Below are 17915 nucleotides of genomic sequence, written 5' to 3'. Positions count from 1 at the left end.
ACAAGACCTTCTAGAACTCACGCCCCAAAAAGATGTCCTTTTCATTACAGGAGACCGGAATGCAAAAGTAGGAACTCAAGAGCTACCTGGAGTAACAGGCAAATTTGACCTTGGAGTACAAAATTAAGCAGGGCAAAGGCTAACAGTTTTGCCAAGAGAACAAACATCCTTTTCCAACAACACAAGAGAAGATTCTACACGTGGACATCACCAGATGGTCAATGCTGAAATCAGTTTGATTATATTCTTTGCAGTTAAAGGTGGAGAAGCTCTATACAGTCAGCAAAAGCAAGACCAGGAGCTGACTGTGACTCAGATCATGAACTCCTTATTGCAAAACTCAGACTTAAATTGAAGAAAGTAAGGAAAACCACTAGGCATGCCTAAACCATTTAGGCATGACCTGAATCAAATCCCTTATGATTATACAGTGGATATGACAAACAGATACCAGAGATTAGATCTGATAGTCTCTGCCTGGAGAACTATGGATGGAGGTTCATGACATTGTACAGGAGGCAGTGATCAAGACCATCCCCAAGAAAAAGAAATGCAAAAAAGGCAAAATGGTTGTCTTAGGCGGCCTTACAAATAGCTGAGAAAAGAAGAGAAGGTAAAGGCAAAGGAGAAAAGGAAAGATATACTCATTTGAATGCAGAGTCCCAAAGACTAGCAAGGAGAGATAAGAAAGCCTTCCTCAGCGATCAATGCAAAGAAATAGAGGAAAACAATAGGATGGGAAAGACCAGAGATCTCTTCAAGAAAATTAGAGATACCAAGGGACCATTTCATGCAAAGATGGACACAATTAAGGACAGAAATGGTATGGACCTAACAGAAACAGAAGATATTAAGAAGAGGTGGCGAGAATACTTAGAAGAACTGCACAAAAAAGATCTTCATGACCCAGATATTCATGATGGTGTGATCACTCACCTAGAGCCAGACATCCTGGAACGAGAAGTCAAGTGGGCCCTAGGAAGCATCACTATGAACAAAGCTAGTGGAGGTGATGGAATTCCACTTGAGCTGTTTCACATCCTGAAAGATAATGCTGTGAAAGTGCTGCACTCAATATGCCAGCAAGTTTGGAAAACTCAGCAGTGGCCATGGGACTGGAAAAGGCCAGTTTTCATTCTATTCCCAAAGAAAGGCAATGCCAAAGAATGTTCAAACTACTGCACAATTGCACTCATCTCACACGTGAGCAAAGTAATGCTCAAAATTCTCAAGCCTGGCTTCAACAGTACATGAACTGTGAACTTCCGGATGTTCAAGCTGCATTTAGAAAAAGCAGAGAAACCAGAGATCAGATTGCCAACATCTGTTGGATCATTGAAAAAGCAAGAGAGTTCCAGAAAAACTTCTGTTTTATTAACTACGCCAAAGCCTTTGACTGTGTGCATCACAACAAACTGGAAATTTCTTTAAGAGATGGGAATACCAGACCACCTTACCTGCCTCCTGAGAAATCTGTATGTAGGTCAAGAAGCAGGAGTTAGAACTGGACTTGGAACAAGAGACTGGTTCCAAATAAGAAAAGGAATACATCAAAGCTGTATGCTGTCACCCTGCTTATTTAACTTAAACATGCTGAGTACATCATGTGAAATGCCAGGCTGGATGAAGCACAAGCTGGAATCAAGATTGCCAGGAGAAATATCAATAACCTCAGATACACAGATGACACCACCCTTATGGCAGAAAGTGAAGAACTAAAGAGCCTCTTGATGAAAATGAAAGAGGAGAGTGAAAAAGTTGGCTTAAAATTCAGTGTTCAGAAAATTAAGGTCATGGCATTCGGTCCCATCATTTCATGGCAAATAGTTGGGGAAACAACGGAAACCATGACAGACTTTATTTTGGGGGGCTCCAAAATCACTGCAGATGGTGACTGCAGCCATGAAATTAAAAGATGCTTGCCCTTTGGAAGAAAGGCTATGACCAACCTAGAGAGCATATTAAAAAGCAAAGACATTACTTTGCCAGCAAAGGTCCATCTAGTCAAAGCTATGTTTTTTCCAGTAGTCATGTATGGATGTGAGAGTTAGACTATAAAGAAAGCTGAGTGCTGAAGAATTGATGCTTTTGAACTGTGATGTTGGAGAAGACTCTTGAGTCTCTTGGACTGCAAGGAGATCCAACCAGTCCATCCTAAAGGAGATCAGTGCTGAATATTCATTGGAAGGACTGATGCTACAGCTGAAACTCCAATACTTTGGCCACCTGATGCGAAGAAGTCACTCATTAGAAAAGACCCTGATGCTGGGAAAGATTGAAGGCAGGAGAAGGGGATGAGAGAGGATGAGATGGTTGGAGGCATCGATGGACATGAGTTGAAGCAAGCTCCGGGAGTTGGTGATGGACAAGGAAGCCTGGCATGCTGCAGTCCCTGGGGTCGCAAAGAGATGGAGATGACTGAGTGACTGAACTGAACTTTCCCGATTTGGAAACAGTCTCTAGTTCCATGTCCAGTTCTAACTGTTGCTTCTTACCTGCATACAGATTTCTCATGTGGCAGGTAAGGTTGTCTGTTCCTCCTGTGTCTTTAAGAATTTTCCAGTTTGTTGTGATCCACACAGGCAAAGGCTTTGGTGTAGTCAATAAAGCATAAGTAGATGTTTTTCTGGAACTGTCTTTCTTTTTCTATGATCCAATGGACGTTGGCAATTTGATCTCTGGTTCCTTTGCCTTTTCTAAATCCAGCTTGAACATCTGGAGGTCTTTATACCTTAGGTTTTTGCAAGGTGAACCTGTATGCAGCTGTGCTGTCTTATCTTTCCTGCCTTCAGGGCAGTGGGCCACCCCATTTTTCCAGGTGTCATTCTGTTGTCAGGTCCCTGAGGCTGGTGACCTTGGCAGTACCTTTGGTTCATTTCCTTCCAGCACCTCCACCCACAGCTAGTAATCATGGCCTCAGGCATCTTCGTAGACAAGGTTGTTTTTTTTTTTTTCTTCAGGTGTTCTTTCCTGCTGCCAGCCTTTCTAGGACAACATTGCTTAACATCTAAGCCTGAGTATCCCTGCTTTTCCTGGTGATAAGAATCAACTGTGGCAACTTCTGTAAACACAGTGTCTTGGGCCATGTCCCAGGAGAGTTTGATCTGGGGTGTTGCCAGGTGTCCGCCGAGCTGTCCTGTGCCCCTCCCAACTCCCTCCCTCCCTCCCCCGTCCCAACCCGGACCAAAGCAAGGAGACTGAGTTGTCTCCTCCTAAGGTCATTGGTCCCCTCTCTTTTCTGTTTGTCCCCTGCTCTTGGTTTCTCAGTCACCCAGACCACCTCTTCCTTTCTCAGACCCCTTTGACCACTTAGCAGTGTCCAATGTTCAGGACTTGCCCAGGCTCTTTCAGCCACTTCTCCAACTGAATCCTTCCTTATTCCTTAGAGCAGGGGCTGCAAAAAGATGGCCTGTGGGATGACAGGTTTTGTTTTTCATCTGTTCTTTTACAAGCAAAAAAAAATGTCTGAGGCTCCACAGCCTGGGTAGAGGTGGCCCTTAGGCAGACAGCAGCTGGAGGTCAGTGGCTGGGCCCTTTGGTAGGCCTCCAGTGCAACACAGTCCTCACTGCTCTTTCCTAGACAACCTCTTTCTCTTTTTCATCACCTGCCTGGCCTTGGGGCGTTTGAGCCCTGGACCATCTTTTGGGAGAGGCACTGTTCCCTTCTCTGCCTCTTTGCCATGCTCTTTCCCACTGGGAATTCTCTTCCTCTCAGAATTCTACACCCTCACTCAAGGTTCCACTCCCACCCTACTTGCTTTGAAAACCCTTCCGTCTGCCTTCCCCTCAGCCCCCATAAATGCCTGCCCTCCTCCTGAACACTTTCCCTTCAATCCAGTTGTTGATAAATGCTTTCTAACGTCACCAACTGTGGTTCCTTACTCTTGTCTAGATGGAGAGTTTGTCTTCCTGACCCCACCCCCCCAACGCCACCCCCCCATACCACACATGACATGCATCTTTCTTCTTAAGCCCTTTGACAGGGCTTAGGCGTAGACAGTAGCTAGCTGTCTTGGCTGTGTTATTCAGGAAACATACCTAGGGCTTCCTAAGCAGCCTCTTAAAGTTCTAGAATTGCTCTCGGAGAAGGCAATGGCACCCCACTCCAGTACTCTTGCCTGGAGAATCCCATGGACGGAGGAGCCTGGTGGGCTGCAGTCCATGGGGTCGCTAGGAGTAAGACACAACTGAGCGACTTCACTTTCACTTTTCCCTTTCATGCATTGGAGAAGGAAATGGCAACCCACTCCACTGTTCTTGCCTGGAGAATCCCAGGGACAGGGGAGCCTGGTGGGCTGCCGTCTATGGGGTCGCACAGAGTCGGACACGACTGAAGCGACTTAGCAGCAGCAGCAGCAGCAGAATTGCTCTTTTGGACTAAAATAGTCCACTACTAAATTTCTCCATTGATTTGGTAGGAAAGCATCATGGAGAATGAACTTCATGTCTCTGCTTTGCCACTGAACAGCTGTGTGACCCTAGGCAAGGTACTTGAACTCTCCAAGCCTCAGTTTCCTCATTTTTATGTGTGTTTGTATGTATGTACATATATATCTTTTAAAATTAAAAAATTTCTTTTATTGAAGTATTCTTGATTTACAGTATTAAGTTTCAGGTGCATAACACAGGGATTCATAATTGTTAAAGGTTATACTCCCTTTGTGGTTAATATAAAATATTAACTCTTTCCTTCACTGCAGAGTATGTCCTTGCAGCTTGTCTATTTTCACAGAGTAGTTTGTGCTTCGAAACCCTCTACCCCCTTCCTACCCGTCCTCCCTTTGCTCCTCCCACTGATAACCACTAGTTCTCTATATCTGTATTTGTCTGTTTTGTTATATTTACTAGTTTTATTTTTTGATTCCACATATAGGTGGTATCATATAGCATTTGTCTTTCTCTGTCAGACTTATTTCGCTTAGCACAATGCCCTCCAAGTCCGTCTGTGTTGTTGCAAATGGGAATAATGCGACAGCAGTGCTCCCCTGTGTGGGTAGGCAGCTGTGGGAAAAGCCTGGGCCTAGCTCAGAGTTGAGAGGGTCTCTCCCACGTCCACAGACTGAACCCCTGAAAGGGGCCTGGCCTAGCTGACAGTCTCTTGTGAGGCCTCCATGACTCGAGCTGGACTGTTGGCGAAGGCTGTGGCTCGCAGGTGGGATCTGAGAGCAGCGATGGGTATGATCATTCCAGTGGGAGGTAAGACTCGGGCATAACAGGTGTGGACCAGGAGTAGGAAAGCGTGCCGGTGGAGACCACGGTGTACCTGAGGGTGTATCATTTGGAATGCATCTTCAGGTACCCTCAGTGGCTCCATGTTGCCTACAGAGCAAAAGTCGAGTCCCCAAGGAGGGTACAGCGTCCTTCACAGGCTGATCTCAAGTCATCTTCTCACTCCTGTTCCTCCTGGTGACGCTTCCGCCACACTCTTAAGCTGTAGCCACACTGAACATCATTAATTGTCATCATTGCAGTTAATGATGACAACACTCTCGGCAGCCCCACTAACTTACTGCCTTCTTACTGCTCTAAGCACAGTACTAGTTTAACTTGGTTAACCTTCGGCAGAAGCTTCAGAAGTGTCTAATTTCATTCCAATTATATGTTTGAGGAAACTGAAACACAGGAAGTTAACTCCCCCAGGTCATACAACTAGTAAGGGGTGGGCCCAGATTTGGACCTGAGCCACCCGGGAAAAGAGCTTGCGGTTAACTTCCCTTGTTGCCCTCGATGCCCCTGACTACAGGCGGCACTGCCGTGCTGCTTGCGCCTTTGCCTGTCAGGCCCGTCACACAGCACTCCCCTTCAAAGCCTTTTCTGACCGCTCCCTCTTCTCCCAGCACCTACCCAACAGGAGTCTCTCTTGTTCCCCTTTGTAGTTTGTACCCCTCTTTGTTATGACAGTGAATAGTTGTAAGTCATGATTATTTCTCTTTCTGCTTCCCTACTGTGTAGCATCAATTCTTGTGGAGCATCTACACATCCCTGTTTTTAAATTGGATCCGCACTGATGGCCCACAAAGCATACAGATTTAGTTTTATCAGAAACCTGAGTCTGTTGATTGCATCTTTAGAAACAGAGATGGGAATAAAACAACTCTGAAATGTTACAGGGTTAGGGAATAAACCCCCCAAGGCTTGCAACTGTGAACGAGCTAGAAACAGAGGAAAGAACTGCTGGTATTCATGAAGTACCAACTACATCCCTAGGAAAGGTATGTGTTGTCCAGGGAGAAATACAAATTAGAAGAAAAGAAATGGACATACACTGTATAGACCAGGCGCTGAGATTCTGTTACCTTCTTTGATCTTCCTGACAACCCACGTGGAGAGAGATAGTGGGGTTCACATGTTAGAGAGGAGATCGAGGCTCAGCCAGGTCTAGTGGCGGAGCCAGGTCTAAGGAGTAGGGATTCAACCTGAGATCCATCTTTTCTTTCCTCTACATCCAGGGAAACAGAACTTGGAAAACACAGGACAGTCCTTGGTCTTGGGGAGTCCTGGCTAATTTGGAGAGACAGTACTGGGGCTGAGTGCTTTAGGGGTTTGGAGGAGAGGGGTTGCCTGGGTTGGTAGAGTTGAGGGAAGGGGCATTCCAGGGGACTGAGTGAGCAAAGCTTGGAGGGAGTATGTTCACAGGTGGCACCAGTCTGCAGTGGTGTTTTAAATCCCATTCTGGAGAGATTTGGCTTCTAGTCAGTTCTAATTTCTGAGCAAAAGATACAGATACCTCTCTGCTAGTCTAGGTTCCCCAGTCGCTTATCAGAAATCCTGGCACCGAATCTGTTGTGAAATTCAGATTCTGCCTGATTTTACAGAGGCAATATTGTCCACCTCACACACCAGGTACTAGCTTATATCAGAAGGCTCTGGGATGGATCACAACTCACAACAGGCATTCCATTTCTGCAGAAGTCCTTGTTGTGCTCCACAAAGGGGTCCAGAAGCTGGTCTTTGCCCTCAAGTGTGACAACTCAGGTGTTAAGGAGATTCACATGGAGTGACTGCAGGACCTGCTCTGGTCTAATGAAGCCCCATGCACCACGGAGGCTGGCCCCTCTAGTAACAATATCATAAACATAACTACCAGGGTCCTCACAAAACATCACCACACTCAGGGAAACCCCAACCATGGATTCCCCACTCACAGTTTCTTCCAGTCCAGCTGCAGTTACCATTTGGGTTGTAGTTACCATAAGCAGTGTTGCTTAGTTATGTATGTAATTGCTATATTTCTTTTATCTGATCTCCAGGAGAACAGGTGGATAGGAAATTAACTCATGCTGAAGGGAAAAGGCGTTGTTAACCCTTTACCCACAGTATATACTGTGTATTTGGTAACATCTCCAGCAGGGTGCATCCCATAATCCGGTATTGAAAGTCCTGCAGAAAAAGACATTGTGTTAATAGTAACACAAAATGAGATAATTCGATGAAATGAACTTCACATCTGCTCAGGTTAAGTTTTTTAAAAATTTTATTTATCTCTTTATTCTTGGCTGTGCTGCATGGGCTTTTCTCTAGTTGCGGTGCTCGAGCTCCTCGTTACTGTGACTTTTCTTGTCGTGGAGCACGGGCTCCAGGCTGTGTGAGGCAGTATTTGCAGGTCCCCGCTCTAGAGCACAGGCTTGGTGGTTGTGGCTTAGTTGCTCAGTGGCATTGGTATCTTCCGGACCAAGGATCGAACCCAAATCTCCTACATTGGCAGGTGAATTCTTTATCACTGAGCCACTAGGGAAGCCCTTCAGGTTAGGTTTTGTACCAGTTGAGTTACATATAACCTTCCAGTGTTCAGAGGGTTAGGAGTTGGGCAGTATTTGGAAAGGCATTTTGCCCTCTTAAGAAATTCCTTGGACCATGAAAGAAGTGCAAGTTGCCTGCCTTACCACTAGAGGGCACCTGGTTACTATCATTTTTCCCCAGGATCCTTGCTAACAGAAGTTTTCCTCTTCAGCTTGCAGATGCCAGCAAGTTACCTAACCTGAAAGAACTTCTCCAGTCCTCAGGAGAAAAAGACCCATGGGCCTGGGACCTGATGAGCTGGATTTTATCGTCAAAGGTCCTGACAATCCACAGTGCAGGGAAGTCAGAGGTGAGACTTTGGTGTATAGGATCACAGATTCCTGGGCCTGGAGAGCTGTGGGACTTCTTTGTGCACCAGTGTGACCTGGGCAGCTTGTTGAAAATGTAGATTCCTGGACCCTATCCCCAGAGATTCTGATTCTGTGTCTAGAATGGGGCCCAGGAGTTTGCATATTGGCAGGGCAAAGCTGTGTTCTCCCTCCTTACTAGCTGTGCGACACTGAGCAGGTTACTGGGTGCATTTCGGTACCTGGGTTTTCATTCTGTAAAATGGGAATAATAATAGTATACTTCTATCAGTGAACTGGCTCTGGGAATTAAATGAATTTTCTCACTTAGAATAATGCCTAAGGACACATGCTAAGGGCTCAGAAAATGTTGGCTATCACAAGCACCCCAGACATTTCTAACAAGGGGGGGGGGGATCCTTGACCACAGCTTAAAAGATTCCCGCTCTCAGGAAGCAATGAGGCAGACTGAAGTGGTGGATATCCTCAGGCTGGGTTCAGATCCCGTCTATTATTTAGTCTTCTGTGCCCTATTTGTAAAATGAGAATTTTACAATTCAGAAGGGAGGTATGGCAGAATGTGTCACCCCAAGTATAGTTTCTGGCACAGGGCAGACACTCTGTAATTTGGCTTCCCTTGCCTGGCTAGGATCTTACAGGGATAGGCTGGGATGACAAGGGTCAAAGTGTAGACTGACAGATCGCTGATCTGGTGTTCTTACCTCTAAGTGGTAACAGGGGTTTGTCTATACCATTCTTCACTTAATAATTTTTAATTTAAAAGCATTTGATTTTATAAGTTCCTGCTAAAGACAAAAATCCTCCTTACGTGGCCTAGAATTTGGTATCTGTTTCTGGTGTCTAGGGACATCCCCCACCCACGTTGGGTGGTAAGAAAACATCAACATCCTGGAGTGGAAGTCAGGATACCTGTGTTCAGGTCCAGGCTGGGCTGCTAACTCCTGGGTTATGTTCTTTGGGTTTCACTTTTGTCATCTGTTAAATTTAGATTTACTCCTTCCTCATCAGGCGTTTACTGGCTGTTGGGTATTATAGGCAAAGTAGATAAGTAATTGCTTCTTGATGTTTGATTATAGAGCAGTTAAATTCCATTAAAATATGAAGTGTTGGGATCCAGGATTATCAACTTTTTATTTATCATGCCCAAGTAAGGACATTAGTCTACCGCATATCATTTTACAAAAGGATATTTTAATATGAAAAAGGGAGGATGGCCCTGACCTCCGGCTAAAAGGATAGTTCTTTTAAAGAAGGGCTCATGGCAACCTTACATCAGTGTAAATATATCTGTGAAATTGCCCTTATTTTTGTCATTTAATCATAACCCAGAGAAAACTTTACTACAGACTGACTTTGGTCTGGGATGTACTGTTGGAAAATTACGGAAATGATGCGGTCTCTGCCCTGAAGAGCATTATTACTCCTTAGGAAGGAGTTCATCCTTGCATATCAGTTGACCTCTGCTGCATCACAAACCATCCCCAAAATCTACTGGCTTGCAACAACACAGACTGCTTCTCACGATTCTCTGGGTTGGTTGGGTGGTTCTCCTGAGCAGAGCTGGCTCACGCGGGGCTGTCCTAGGGTAACCTCACTTAAGCGTATGGGGCTTCAGCTATCCCAGCTGAAGGCTGCTGTGGCTGGTGCCTGCTTCTACAAAGCTGTCATCCTGTAGAGGGTTTGCAGGGCTTGTGAAGGGTTCCCAGCAGCAGACAAGGGAAAGGGAAGCTCTTTTCAAGTCTCTGCCGTATGCTTACCAAGGTCCCATTAGCCAAGAGAAGTGAAGATTTAAGGGGTGGAGAAATTGATTCCATCTCCCTATGAAATCTTGGTGGAATTCCACCTGCAAAGTCACATTGCAGAAAGGTGAATGGACAGGGATGGGAGGAAAAATCTGTGGCCAGTTTTGTAATTTATCACACCTTTCTAGCTCCTGATAGTATTGTAAAGATGGAATGCAGGAAATAAATGTGAAAGTGTAATGAAAATTAGATGTGATCTTTAGTTAGAAGGTACAATTCATGCTTCTTAGTTAACTGACTGTAGGGGAAAACACCATTAGAGGAAAGCAGTCTTGAGCTGTAGGCTCTGAACTTGTTTATAAACTGATGTTTTTATTCCTGTGAAACCAGTTGTTCTCATGAGCAGAGCCCATAGGAGCTAAGCCCAAGGCTTTAGGAGGCCATTTTACCAGCTTCCCAAATAAAACTCCGACTTCCTGCATGTTTTCAAGTTTGAAAAGATCCAAAAGCTGACTGGTACCCCTCACACGCCTGTCCCCGTGCCGGACTTCCTGTTTGAAATCGAGTACTCCGACCCAGCCAATGCCAAATTTTACGAGACCAAAGGAGAACGCGACCTCATCTACGCCTTCCACGGGAGCCGCCTAGAGAACTTCCATTCCATCATCCACAATGGCCTGCACTGCCACCTGAACAAGGTGGGGCCTGAGGCTGCTGACGTCAGGGGCACTGACGGGGGTGGCCAGAGCTGGTGAGCGTGGGGGTGGGTGGTTCACCAAGGTCTTGCCCCTCAAAGTGTGGTCTGTTGACCAGCAGCCTCACCTAGGAGCCTGTGAAATGCAGAATCCTTGGCCCACCAGACCTGAGTCAGAACCTGCATTTTAACAAGGTCTCCAGGGGATTCCTCTACTGATGAAAGTTTGAGAAGTGTCGCTTTAAAGATGGTTCTCAGTCTTGGCTGCGCATTTAGAATCGCTTGGAGGAGCTATTAAGAGTCTGGATGCCTGGCTATGTCCCCAGCCAATTAAGTCAGAATCTCTGGGGGTGGGGCCTGGGCATCAGTGTGCTTCCAGAGCCCCCCAGGTGATGCTACTGTATGGCCAGCCTGGTCTTCCCAGCATGATCCCTGGACCACATCACTGGGAGCTTGTTGAACACATGGAACCTCAGGCCCATCCAGACCCCATCATATGAGAAATCACAATTTAGTAGACTCCCAGGTGATTCATATGCATGTTGAAGTTTGAGAAGTACTTGCCTCAGGGACCCTCCGAGAGTCAGTCATTGAGGAAATTGAGAGGAGCTCCCTCCTTGAGCTCCCCCGCACCTCTTTTTTCCGGGTGGGGGGCCTGTGCTGGGTCATCGTTGCTGCACATGGGCTTTCTCTAGCTGGGGCAGGCGGGGCCCACTCTTCATTGGGGTGTGCAGGCTTGATTGCCCCACGCCATGTGGAATCTTCCCAGCCCAGGGATCAAACATGTGTCCCCTTCATTGGCAGGCAGACTCTAACCACTGTACCATGAGGGAAGTCCCTTTCTTCCCTTTTTTTAAATGGGCAAATTTACTTAACCTCTCAGAACCTCGGGGTCCTCATCTGTAAAGTAGGATGCCGTTCCCCACCTTCTGGTGTCCTGACAGGACTGAAACACTTCACATATGCAAAGGGCTGTCCTGTACTTACCCACTAAGGAAGCAGTGGCTTCTTTTAGAGGCTGAAGGAGAGGGACTGGAGGGGGGTGGTTGGAGGGCTGCAGCTTCTCCCTCAGTTGTGCCGGCATTGGCCTTGTCTGGGGGCTGGCTCCAGGAGCCGTGGGCTCATTTGTAGCTGACGCAGCTCCGAGGCAGGAGAGACTTTTCCAACACTGCTGCAGCTGGTTATCGCAGTTGAGTTTTGTTGAGGAGGACGGGCTTGTTTACTCTGGCTCTCAGCTTATTATTATGGCCAGGCTACTGGAATCCAGGGGCCCTACACTTCACACTAGAGCGTGTCTGAAGAAGTTGCCTGCTGATTCCAGTCTTGTAACCAAGCCTTTGGTTGGTTGAGGGGTTTGCTGAGGGGTTTGCTGCTTAGAAGCATCTCATCAGAGCCCTTTCGTGAAGTGGATGTTCTTCTGGCCGCCTCTGTTTGGGTTTTCAGTGAGGGGCTTGCTTGAGGGAGCCTGCTTGCCAGCTGAAGCTCTAAGAGTGTCTCCTTGGTAGAGATACTCCCAAGTTTCCTGCTGTTGCGCTCCCCTGTGTGTGGTTCTTGAGTCTAGGGAATTGTGTATACACGGGAGGCATAAGCAGAAGTGGCTGCAGGGTCAGATCAGAGACACTGCCTCCTTGGAGGTCTGTGCTAGCTTTTGAGATAATGGGGACATTGTAAAATGGCCACGCGAAGGCTTGTTTTGTTTCCCCTAAGCTTCGCTTCATTGGTTGAGATTGTGGAAGCTTGGTGCCACTGAATGGGATGTTTCTCAGTTCTCAAGTAGAGGGTGTTCACTGAGCTGCGTAAGGCCGTTCAGTCATCTTAAGACACTGACACTGAGGCCCAGAGATGGAATTTGAATGACAGCTTACGTCAAATTCCATGCACTGGTAGCAGTTACTTGGAATGTTGTGTTGAGGAGTCTGAATCAGTATGTATGAGTGCCATGATTGATATTTTTAAGTTGGCATCGTGATTGATTATTGATGTCTACATGAGCAAAGGATGTGTTTGCTAGGCCTGCTGTGGCCTCAGCGTGCAGGTATTTCACCTGAGAGCCTTCTCTTTTACGTGGCATGCTTCCTTGTGGAGGACAGCAAGTTAGCACCTACCACCAGTGATCTGCCTCCTAGAATTTTGGACCTTTTCTTGGTCTGCACCAACACAAAACTTAACCCTGCTTCTCATATAGTTCTGCCTTGTTTGCTTCCAGTGTCTGGTCTGAGAGATTCTTTTCCAAGTAATGACTCGGATCACTTCCCCTAGTCACTGATGTGTGACGGCCCTCTCCCTGCACACAGGGGCATGGCTTTGCTTCTGCGAGCCTGTCAGTGTCACCATGCTTAGTCCAGCCTTGTGGCAGGAATCACTGATTGCCTGAGACACAGGAGCCTGTGGTGGAATACCCGCCCCTCTCTCGTGCCAGGTATTCTGTGTGGCGCTTTACATGCATCGTCTCATTGAACCCTTGCCTATGACCTTGTGAAGAAGAGATTATCATCACCACTTGGTAGTGTAGAAACTGAGGCCCAGGGAATTTATATTACTTGCTATCTCGTTAGAGGGGTAGGCAGGGTTCAAACGTGGATCCGTTTGGGCTCTTAACCCCTGTGTTTTTCTTACTCAGCCTTAAGCACTAGAACTACTAGTTTGCCAGGTTAGTCAGCCACGTCCACCATCAGTTAAACTGTGGTCAGATAGGAATGTGTTTTGTAATATCCCTGTGATGGTGTCATGGGATTGTTTGATCTTATGTCTTTTGCTGGGGGAAGGAGAGGCTGGAAGGCTTTGTGTTAACAACTCTACTGAAGAAAGACCTGTTTTGTTTTGCTGCGCCCGCTCGGCACTCACCCAGCCCTGTTTGTTTTCTGCTGATCTCCACTGTTCCAGACATCCTTGTTTGGGGAAGGGACCTACCTCACCAGTGACCTGAGCCTGGCCCTCATTTACAGCCCCCATGGCCACGGGTGGCAGCACAGTCTCCTCGGCCCCATCCTTAGCTGCGTGGCTGTGTGTGAGGTCATTGACCATCCAGACGTCAAGTGCCAAACGAAGAAGAAGGGTGAGTAAGCACTTGGCGCTGCCCTGGGCTCCAGGCCTCTGGGTGTCAGGCTTTTGCCTTTGGCCCAGCTGTTGGGTGGAATACCCATTGCATGGCAAGGGATGGCCTGGGTGCAGAGCAGTGTAGGATAGAGCCTGCTATCAGGGAGTGAGCTGTTTTCTTAAGGACTGAACACAAGGTGAAAAGGATATCATCTACTACAGGGCAGTAGGTCAGTAGTGCCAGCTGAGGGTGCTGATTACGTCCACGGGATAGCTCAGAGGAGGGGGCAGTCACGGTGGGTCCAAGTGCTCAGGGAAAGCTGGGGTAGAGAAGAGGAAAATGAACATGCAAGGCCAGAGCACAGGCTCCTTGAAGGCAGAAACTGGGTCTCATTCACTCTTGGGCACCTAGTGTCAGCAGGGAGCCTGGTACGTACTTGACATTCAGTAAACATTTGCTAAACTGAAGCTAATGATGCATCTCACCCTGTTCCTCCAGGCCGCTCTGGTGTGTGCTGGAGCCCCAGGAGGATGTGAGGGGCAACTGAGGCCATGGGGGTAAACCTGGGCTCCCCAGTGAGCTGATGACCAGTGGGCCCCTCAGTCCGCTTTCCTGATCTGTCCCTTAAAGCTCTGCCCCCTGCTGTTTCGTCCTGAAAGGCAGAGAAGTCACAGAACTATCATTCTAGACTCCAGAGCTGGCCTGTTGGTTCCACTGAGAGAAGGTGAATTGAGAACACTGTTCCTGGCCCCTAATGTAAAACAACTGGAATCCTGAGGAACGGGCCCAGGTCTGACGCCACTCTCCCAAACCAGACAGCACGAATATTCGCTTGTATAATTCTTAGGAAGTCTGCACACCGTGACATTAAACATCAGGACAAGACCTTGTAATGTCTGCTGTCATGAAGCTTCGGCCTGTCGTGGGCTTTTTTGGTTGTTGTTTTTTTGGTTCTTTTTCATACAGCTTTTTCATGTTACTAAAAGGAAAGGTTTTTTGTTTTTTTTAAACAAGTCATGGTACGAAGGGTGGAAGATGAGTGTTCTAGGAAGCTGGAATCCAGAATGGTTACTTTAAAATGCCTGTTAAAAGGCTTGTTTCAGGTCAAGTCCTGTTGCTAGCCCCAGATGATTTTTTTTGTTGTGGCCAGCAATCTGCTGCTTCCCTCTGCTTTCCCCACTCAGTCTTCTTCTTTTTTACCCTCTTGTATCTTTTTTTGTTTTCCTATTCCCTTTTCCCTCTTCCTGGTGGTCTGTCTGTCAGACTCTCCTGTTTTTCAGTCCTGCTTCCCGTACATACACAGGCCGTTCCTCTGTCTGCCGGGGCCTCTCCACCCTCAGGACCAGGAGGCTTGACTCGTCTCTACTCATAGTCTGCTTCTGTTATTGTATTTCCCCCTGTAAAGTTGTGCTTTTTCTCCTTATTCAGATTCCAAGGAGATAGATCGCAGGAGAGCGAGAATCAAGCACAGTGAAGGGGGCGACGTCCCTCCAAAGTACTTTGTGGTCACTAATAACCAGCTTTTGCGCGTGAAGTACCTGCTGGTGTACTCGCAGAAGCAGCCCAACAGGTGAGAAGGACGGTTGCTGCACGAAATCCAGGACAGCCAAGGGCTGCGTTCATAGGTGTGGGCTCCTGGTTGTCAGCGGCCCCTCTCCCTCAGCCTAAACCTCAGCTACGTGTAAAATACCTAAAGCATTCTGCTTCATGTAAGGGGTAAGGAGTGAGGAATACGTTGAATAAAATGTGGTCCTGGCCCTAGGGGACTGTATATTCTAGTGAGGAATGGCTTTGTTAACACAAATGACTTGAAGGACTGAATTAAGCCGAACCATGAAGCCCCTTAGCCACCTAGGCTCTGATCACAAGGCTGAAATCCACTGACTGGGCTGAACTGAGAGGTAGGGTGGGGCCAGGATTGAGCTGGAATTCTGATTCTGTGCTGTCCGGCTCAGTCACCTCCCACAGTGACTCTCAAACCACCACCTGCTCCTTTTTGGACCTGAGATGCTTCATGTTTATCTCTAAAATTAGAGTGTTGAATTCAATAGCAGATGAGGCCATCCTAGCCCATAAGAATCTGAGAGTGGTGATCCCTCACGCTGTTCCAGCAGTGTGTATTTGGGGGTTTGGCAGGGCTCTCTGGGGTTGAGGGTCACTTTGAGATTTTGTTGCATTGTTGGTAGAGTTTCTCATGGGGATGAGCAACAGGTAAGCAGGTTAGACAGGGAAAGGGTTATTGTTAATACTCCCAACTCCTGCTTGTCTATACCAGTGGCTTCAGGATTCAATAAACTAGTAAAATCATCTCCCCTTAAATCTGGGAAATATGTACAGGGTTCCTAAGTTTGGGGGATAGTATCCTGTGGTTTAAAATCATCTGGCTTTTTCTACTTGAAAATTCCATTCCTTTCCCACTCCTTCCTGCAGTGTCTCTGTACTGCACATTTGGATGGCTTAGATCATCTCCCAGTGGGTCAGAGAGGATTTCCCCTGCTCAGAGTGATATCTGTGCATGTCTGAAAGTGAAAAGCCTTGTGCTAAATACCCTGCCACCTGCCGCCATCTGGTCATCTGCCTTAGCGAGGTCATCTATCTAGATACCATAGTCTTGCTTAAGAAAAGACTGGTTATAAAAGGTACAAGAGGAGCTATAAAAGGAGATCAGGATGAGCTCATTGCATAGCTGTCTTTGTACATTTAGAAATTGTTCTGGTGAAAGGCATGTCAGTGCCAGGGCAAACAGCTCCAGATTTTTTGAGCAAAGGAGCACACATGAAGCTTCATTTCATGGCTCACTCAGAGGACGAAATTCATCATTTCATCTTCTCTGAGCCAGAAGTTGTTGCATACCCTTAAAAAAATATTTTTCTCTTTGTTCCAACATTCCCCCACCCCACCCTCGCCGCTGAAGCAGGGCTTCCAGCCAGCTCTCCTGGGTCTCCAGCCATTGGTTTATGGTCATGATCACCCTGTATCTGCTGCTGCTGCTCACAGTGAGTGTCATCAACTCCTCAGCTTTCCAACACTTTTGGAATCGTGCGAAGAGATAATCTTTCTGGGCCTGGTGTGGGGGCCGCCTCGATCACGTGCCTTATGATAACTCGTTCTGTAACTCCTGTGCCCCCCATCCAGCCAGGTCGAGCCTGGGGGCCACTTGGGGACCACAGGACAATTTTCATATGCCATAAATGTATCAATTGCCTTTGACGATGTTCTCCGCCACTCTGGTCAACAGAGGGCACTGGCCCCTCTTAGCTTTTGGGGGAGATTTCCTATCTGTTCCTTCCTAACAGTCTTAGGGAGTTGGCTTTTTTGCCAGGGCCAAAGGAGAAAGTCCTGCTGCATTTGAAAACAAAGTGTCCAGGCTGTCTGTGGGGTGTTTACAATTGCTTCTGGTGGACATCGGCCCTTCTCTAACGCCTTCTTGGAAGGCAGAAAATGTGTAGTGGGGACTATAAATCACTAGGCAGTTGCCTTGTTTTGACTTGAGACACCCAAGAGGAACAGTCCTGTTTCTCATAAAACTCAGTGGGATCATTTTGAATTCCATCAGCCTTTGTATGCGAGTGCAAAACACTTTTCACAGTTTTCTCACATCAACAAACAGTCCTCTGCTACAGCAGTAACCCCTCCACCCAACCTCGGATGAGAAAGGAAGGAGTCAGAGACCTGATAAAAACGATGAGCAACTCAAGTCGTCTTTTTCTAAAAATTACCAATTGCTGATTACAGCCTAAATGGAACCAAATGTTTGTTTTCTGATTTTTTTAAAAAATAACTATTTGACAATTTGTTTTTGTGAGTTAAGAGGGGAAATTTCTAAACCTAGAGCACCATTTGGCCAGTGCCCACGGCCTTTCCTGGCCGTGCTTTAGAGAAAAAAGATCTGAGCTGCAGGCTTGCCTCCTGCCCTCGTTCTCACGAAGCTGCCTTGACCGTGGCCCATCAGCCACAAGTGCCGCACTGCAGGCCCTCTGGGGGTGGCCGGCCTTTGAAGCAGTGGCTGGCCTCAGGGTGCCACAGGTGTGTGGGGCCACGCCTCCCTCCCTCCCGGGGCCCACAGGTCTCTGGGACTCAGCCTGAGCTTTAAATGCTCAGGAAAAGCCTCAGGCTGCTCTGAGAGCACTGGTTCTACCTGCTATATTCTCTGCCCCTCCTTCCTGCCCAGTGTCAGCCATCATGGAGCCCTGATTTTGGGGGGAGATTTCTGTAAAGAAGATGGAAAGTCATTTTTCTATAATTTGTGAAGTTGTGAAAAAGCCACTATCATGGTTTCTACATTGAATATTGGAACATTTCAGAAATAATAAAGATATTTTCCTAATTTCCAA

At 47.1% G+C, this 17915-nt stretch overlaps 1 protein-coding gene across 2 annotated transcripts in view; it reads left to right on the top strand.

Annotated features, from left to right (window-relative positions):
• The window catches only part of PARP16 (poly(ADP-ribose) polymerase family member 16), a 25301-nt gene extending 7386 nt beyond the window's left edge, over positions 1 to 17915 (top strand). Inside the window, exons 2-6 of one of the 2 annotated variants that reach the window (XM_070796905.1) lie at positions 7952 to 8089; positions 10342 to 10548; positions 13428 to 13599; positions 15010 to 15151; positions 16496 to 17915. In XM_070796905.1, the coding sequence (XP_070653006.1) occupies positions 7952 to 8089; positions 10342 to 10548; positions 13428 to 13599; positions 15010 to 15151; positions 16496 to 16634 (798 nt within the window). In that variant the 3' untranslated portion in view covers positions 16635 to 17915. The remainder of the gene's footprint in view (positions 1 to 7951; positions 8090 to 10341; positions 10549 to 13427; positions 13600 to 15009; positions 15152 to 16495) is intronic. The other variant, XM_070796906.1, reaches the window with a different exon arrangement.

This window comes from Bos indicus, chromosome 10 (assembly GCF_029378745.1).
Source record: "Bos indicus isolate NIAB-ARS_2022 breed Sahiwal x Tharparkar chromosome 10, NIAB-ARS_B.indTharparkar_mat_pri_1.0, whole genome shotgun sequence".
Lineage (NCBI taxonomy): Eukaryota > Metazoa > Chordata > Mammalia > Artiodactyla > Bovidae > Bos > Bos indicus.
This window is presented reverse-complemented; position numbering and strand designations above follow the sequence as displayed.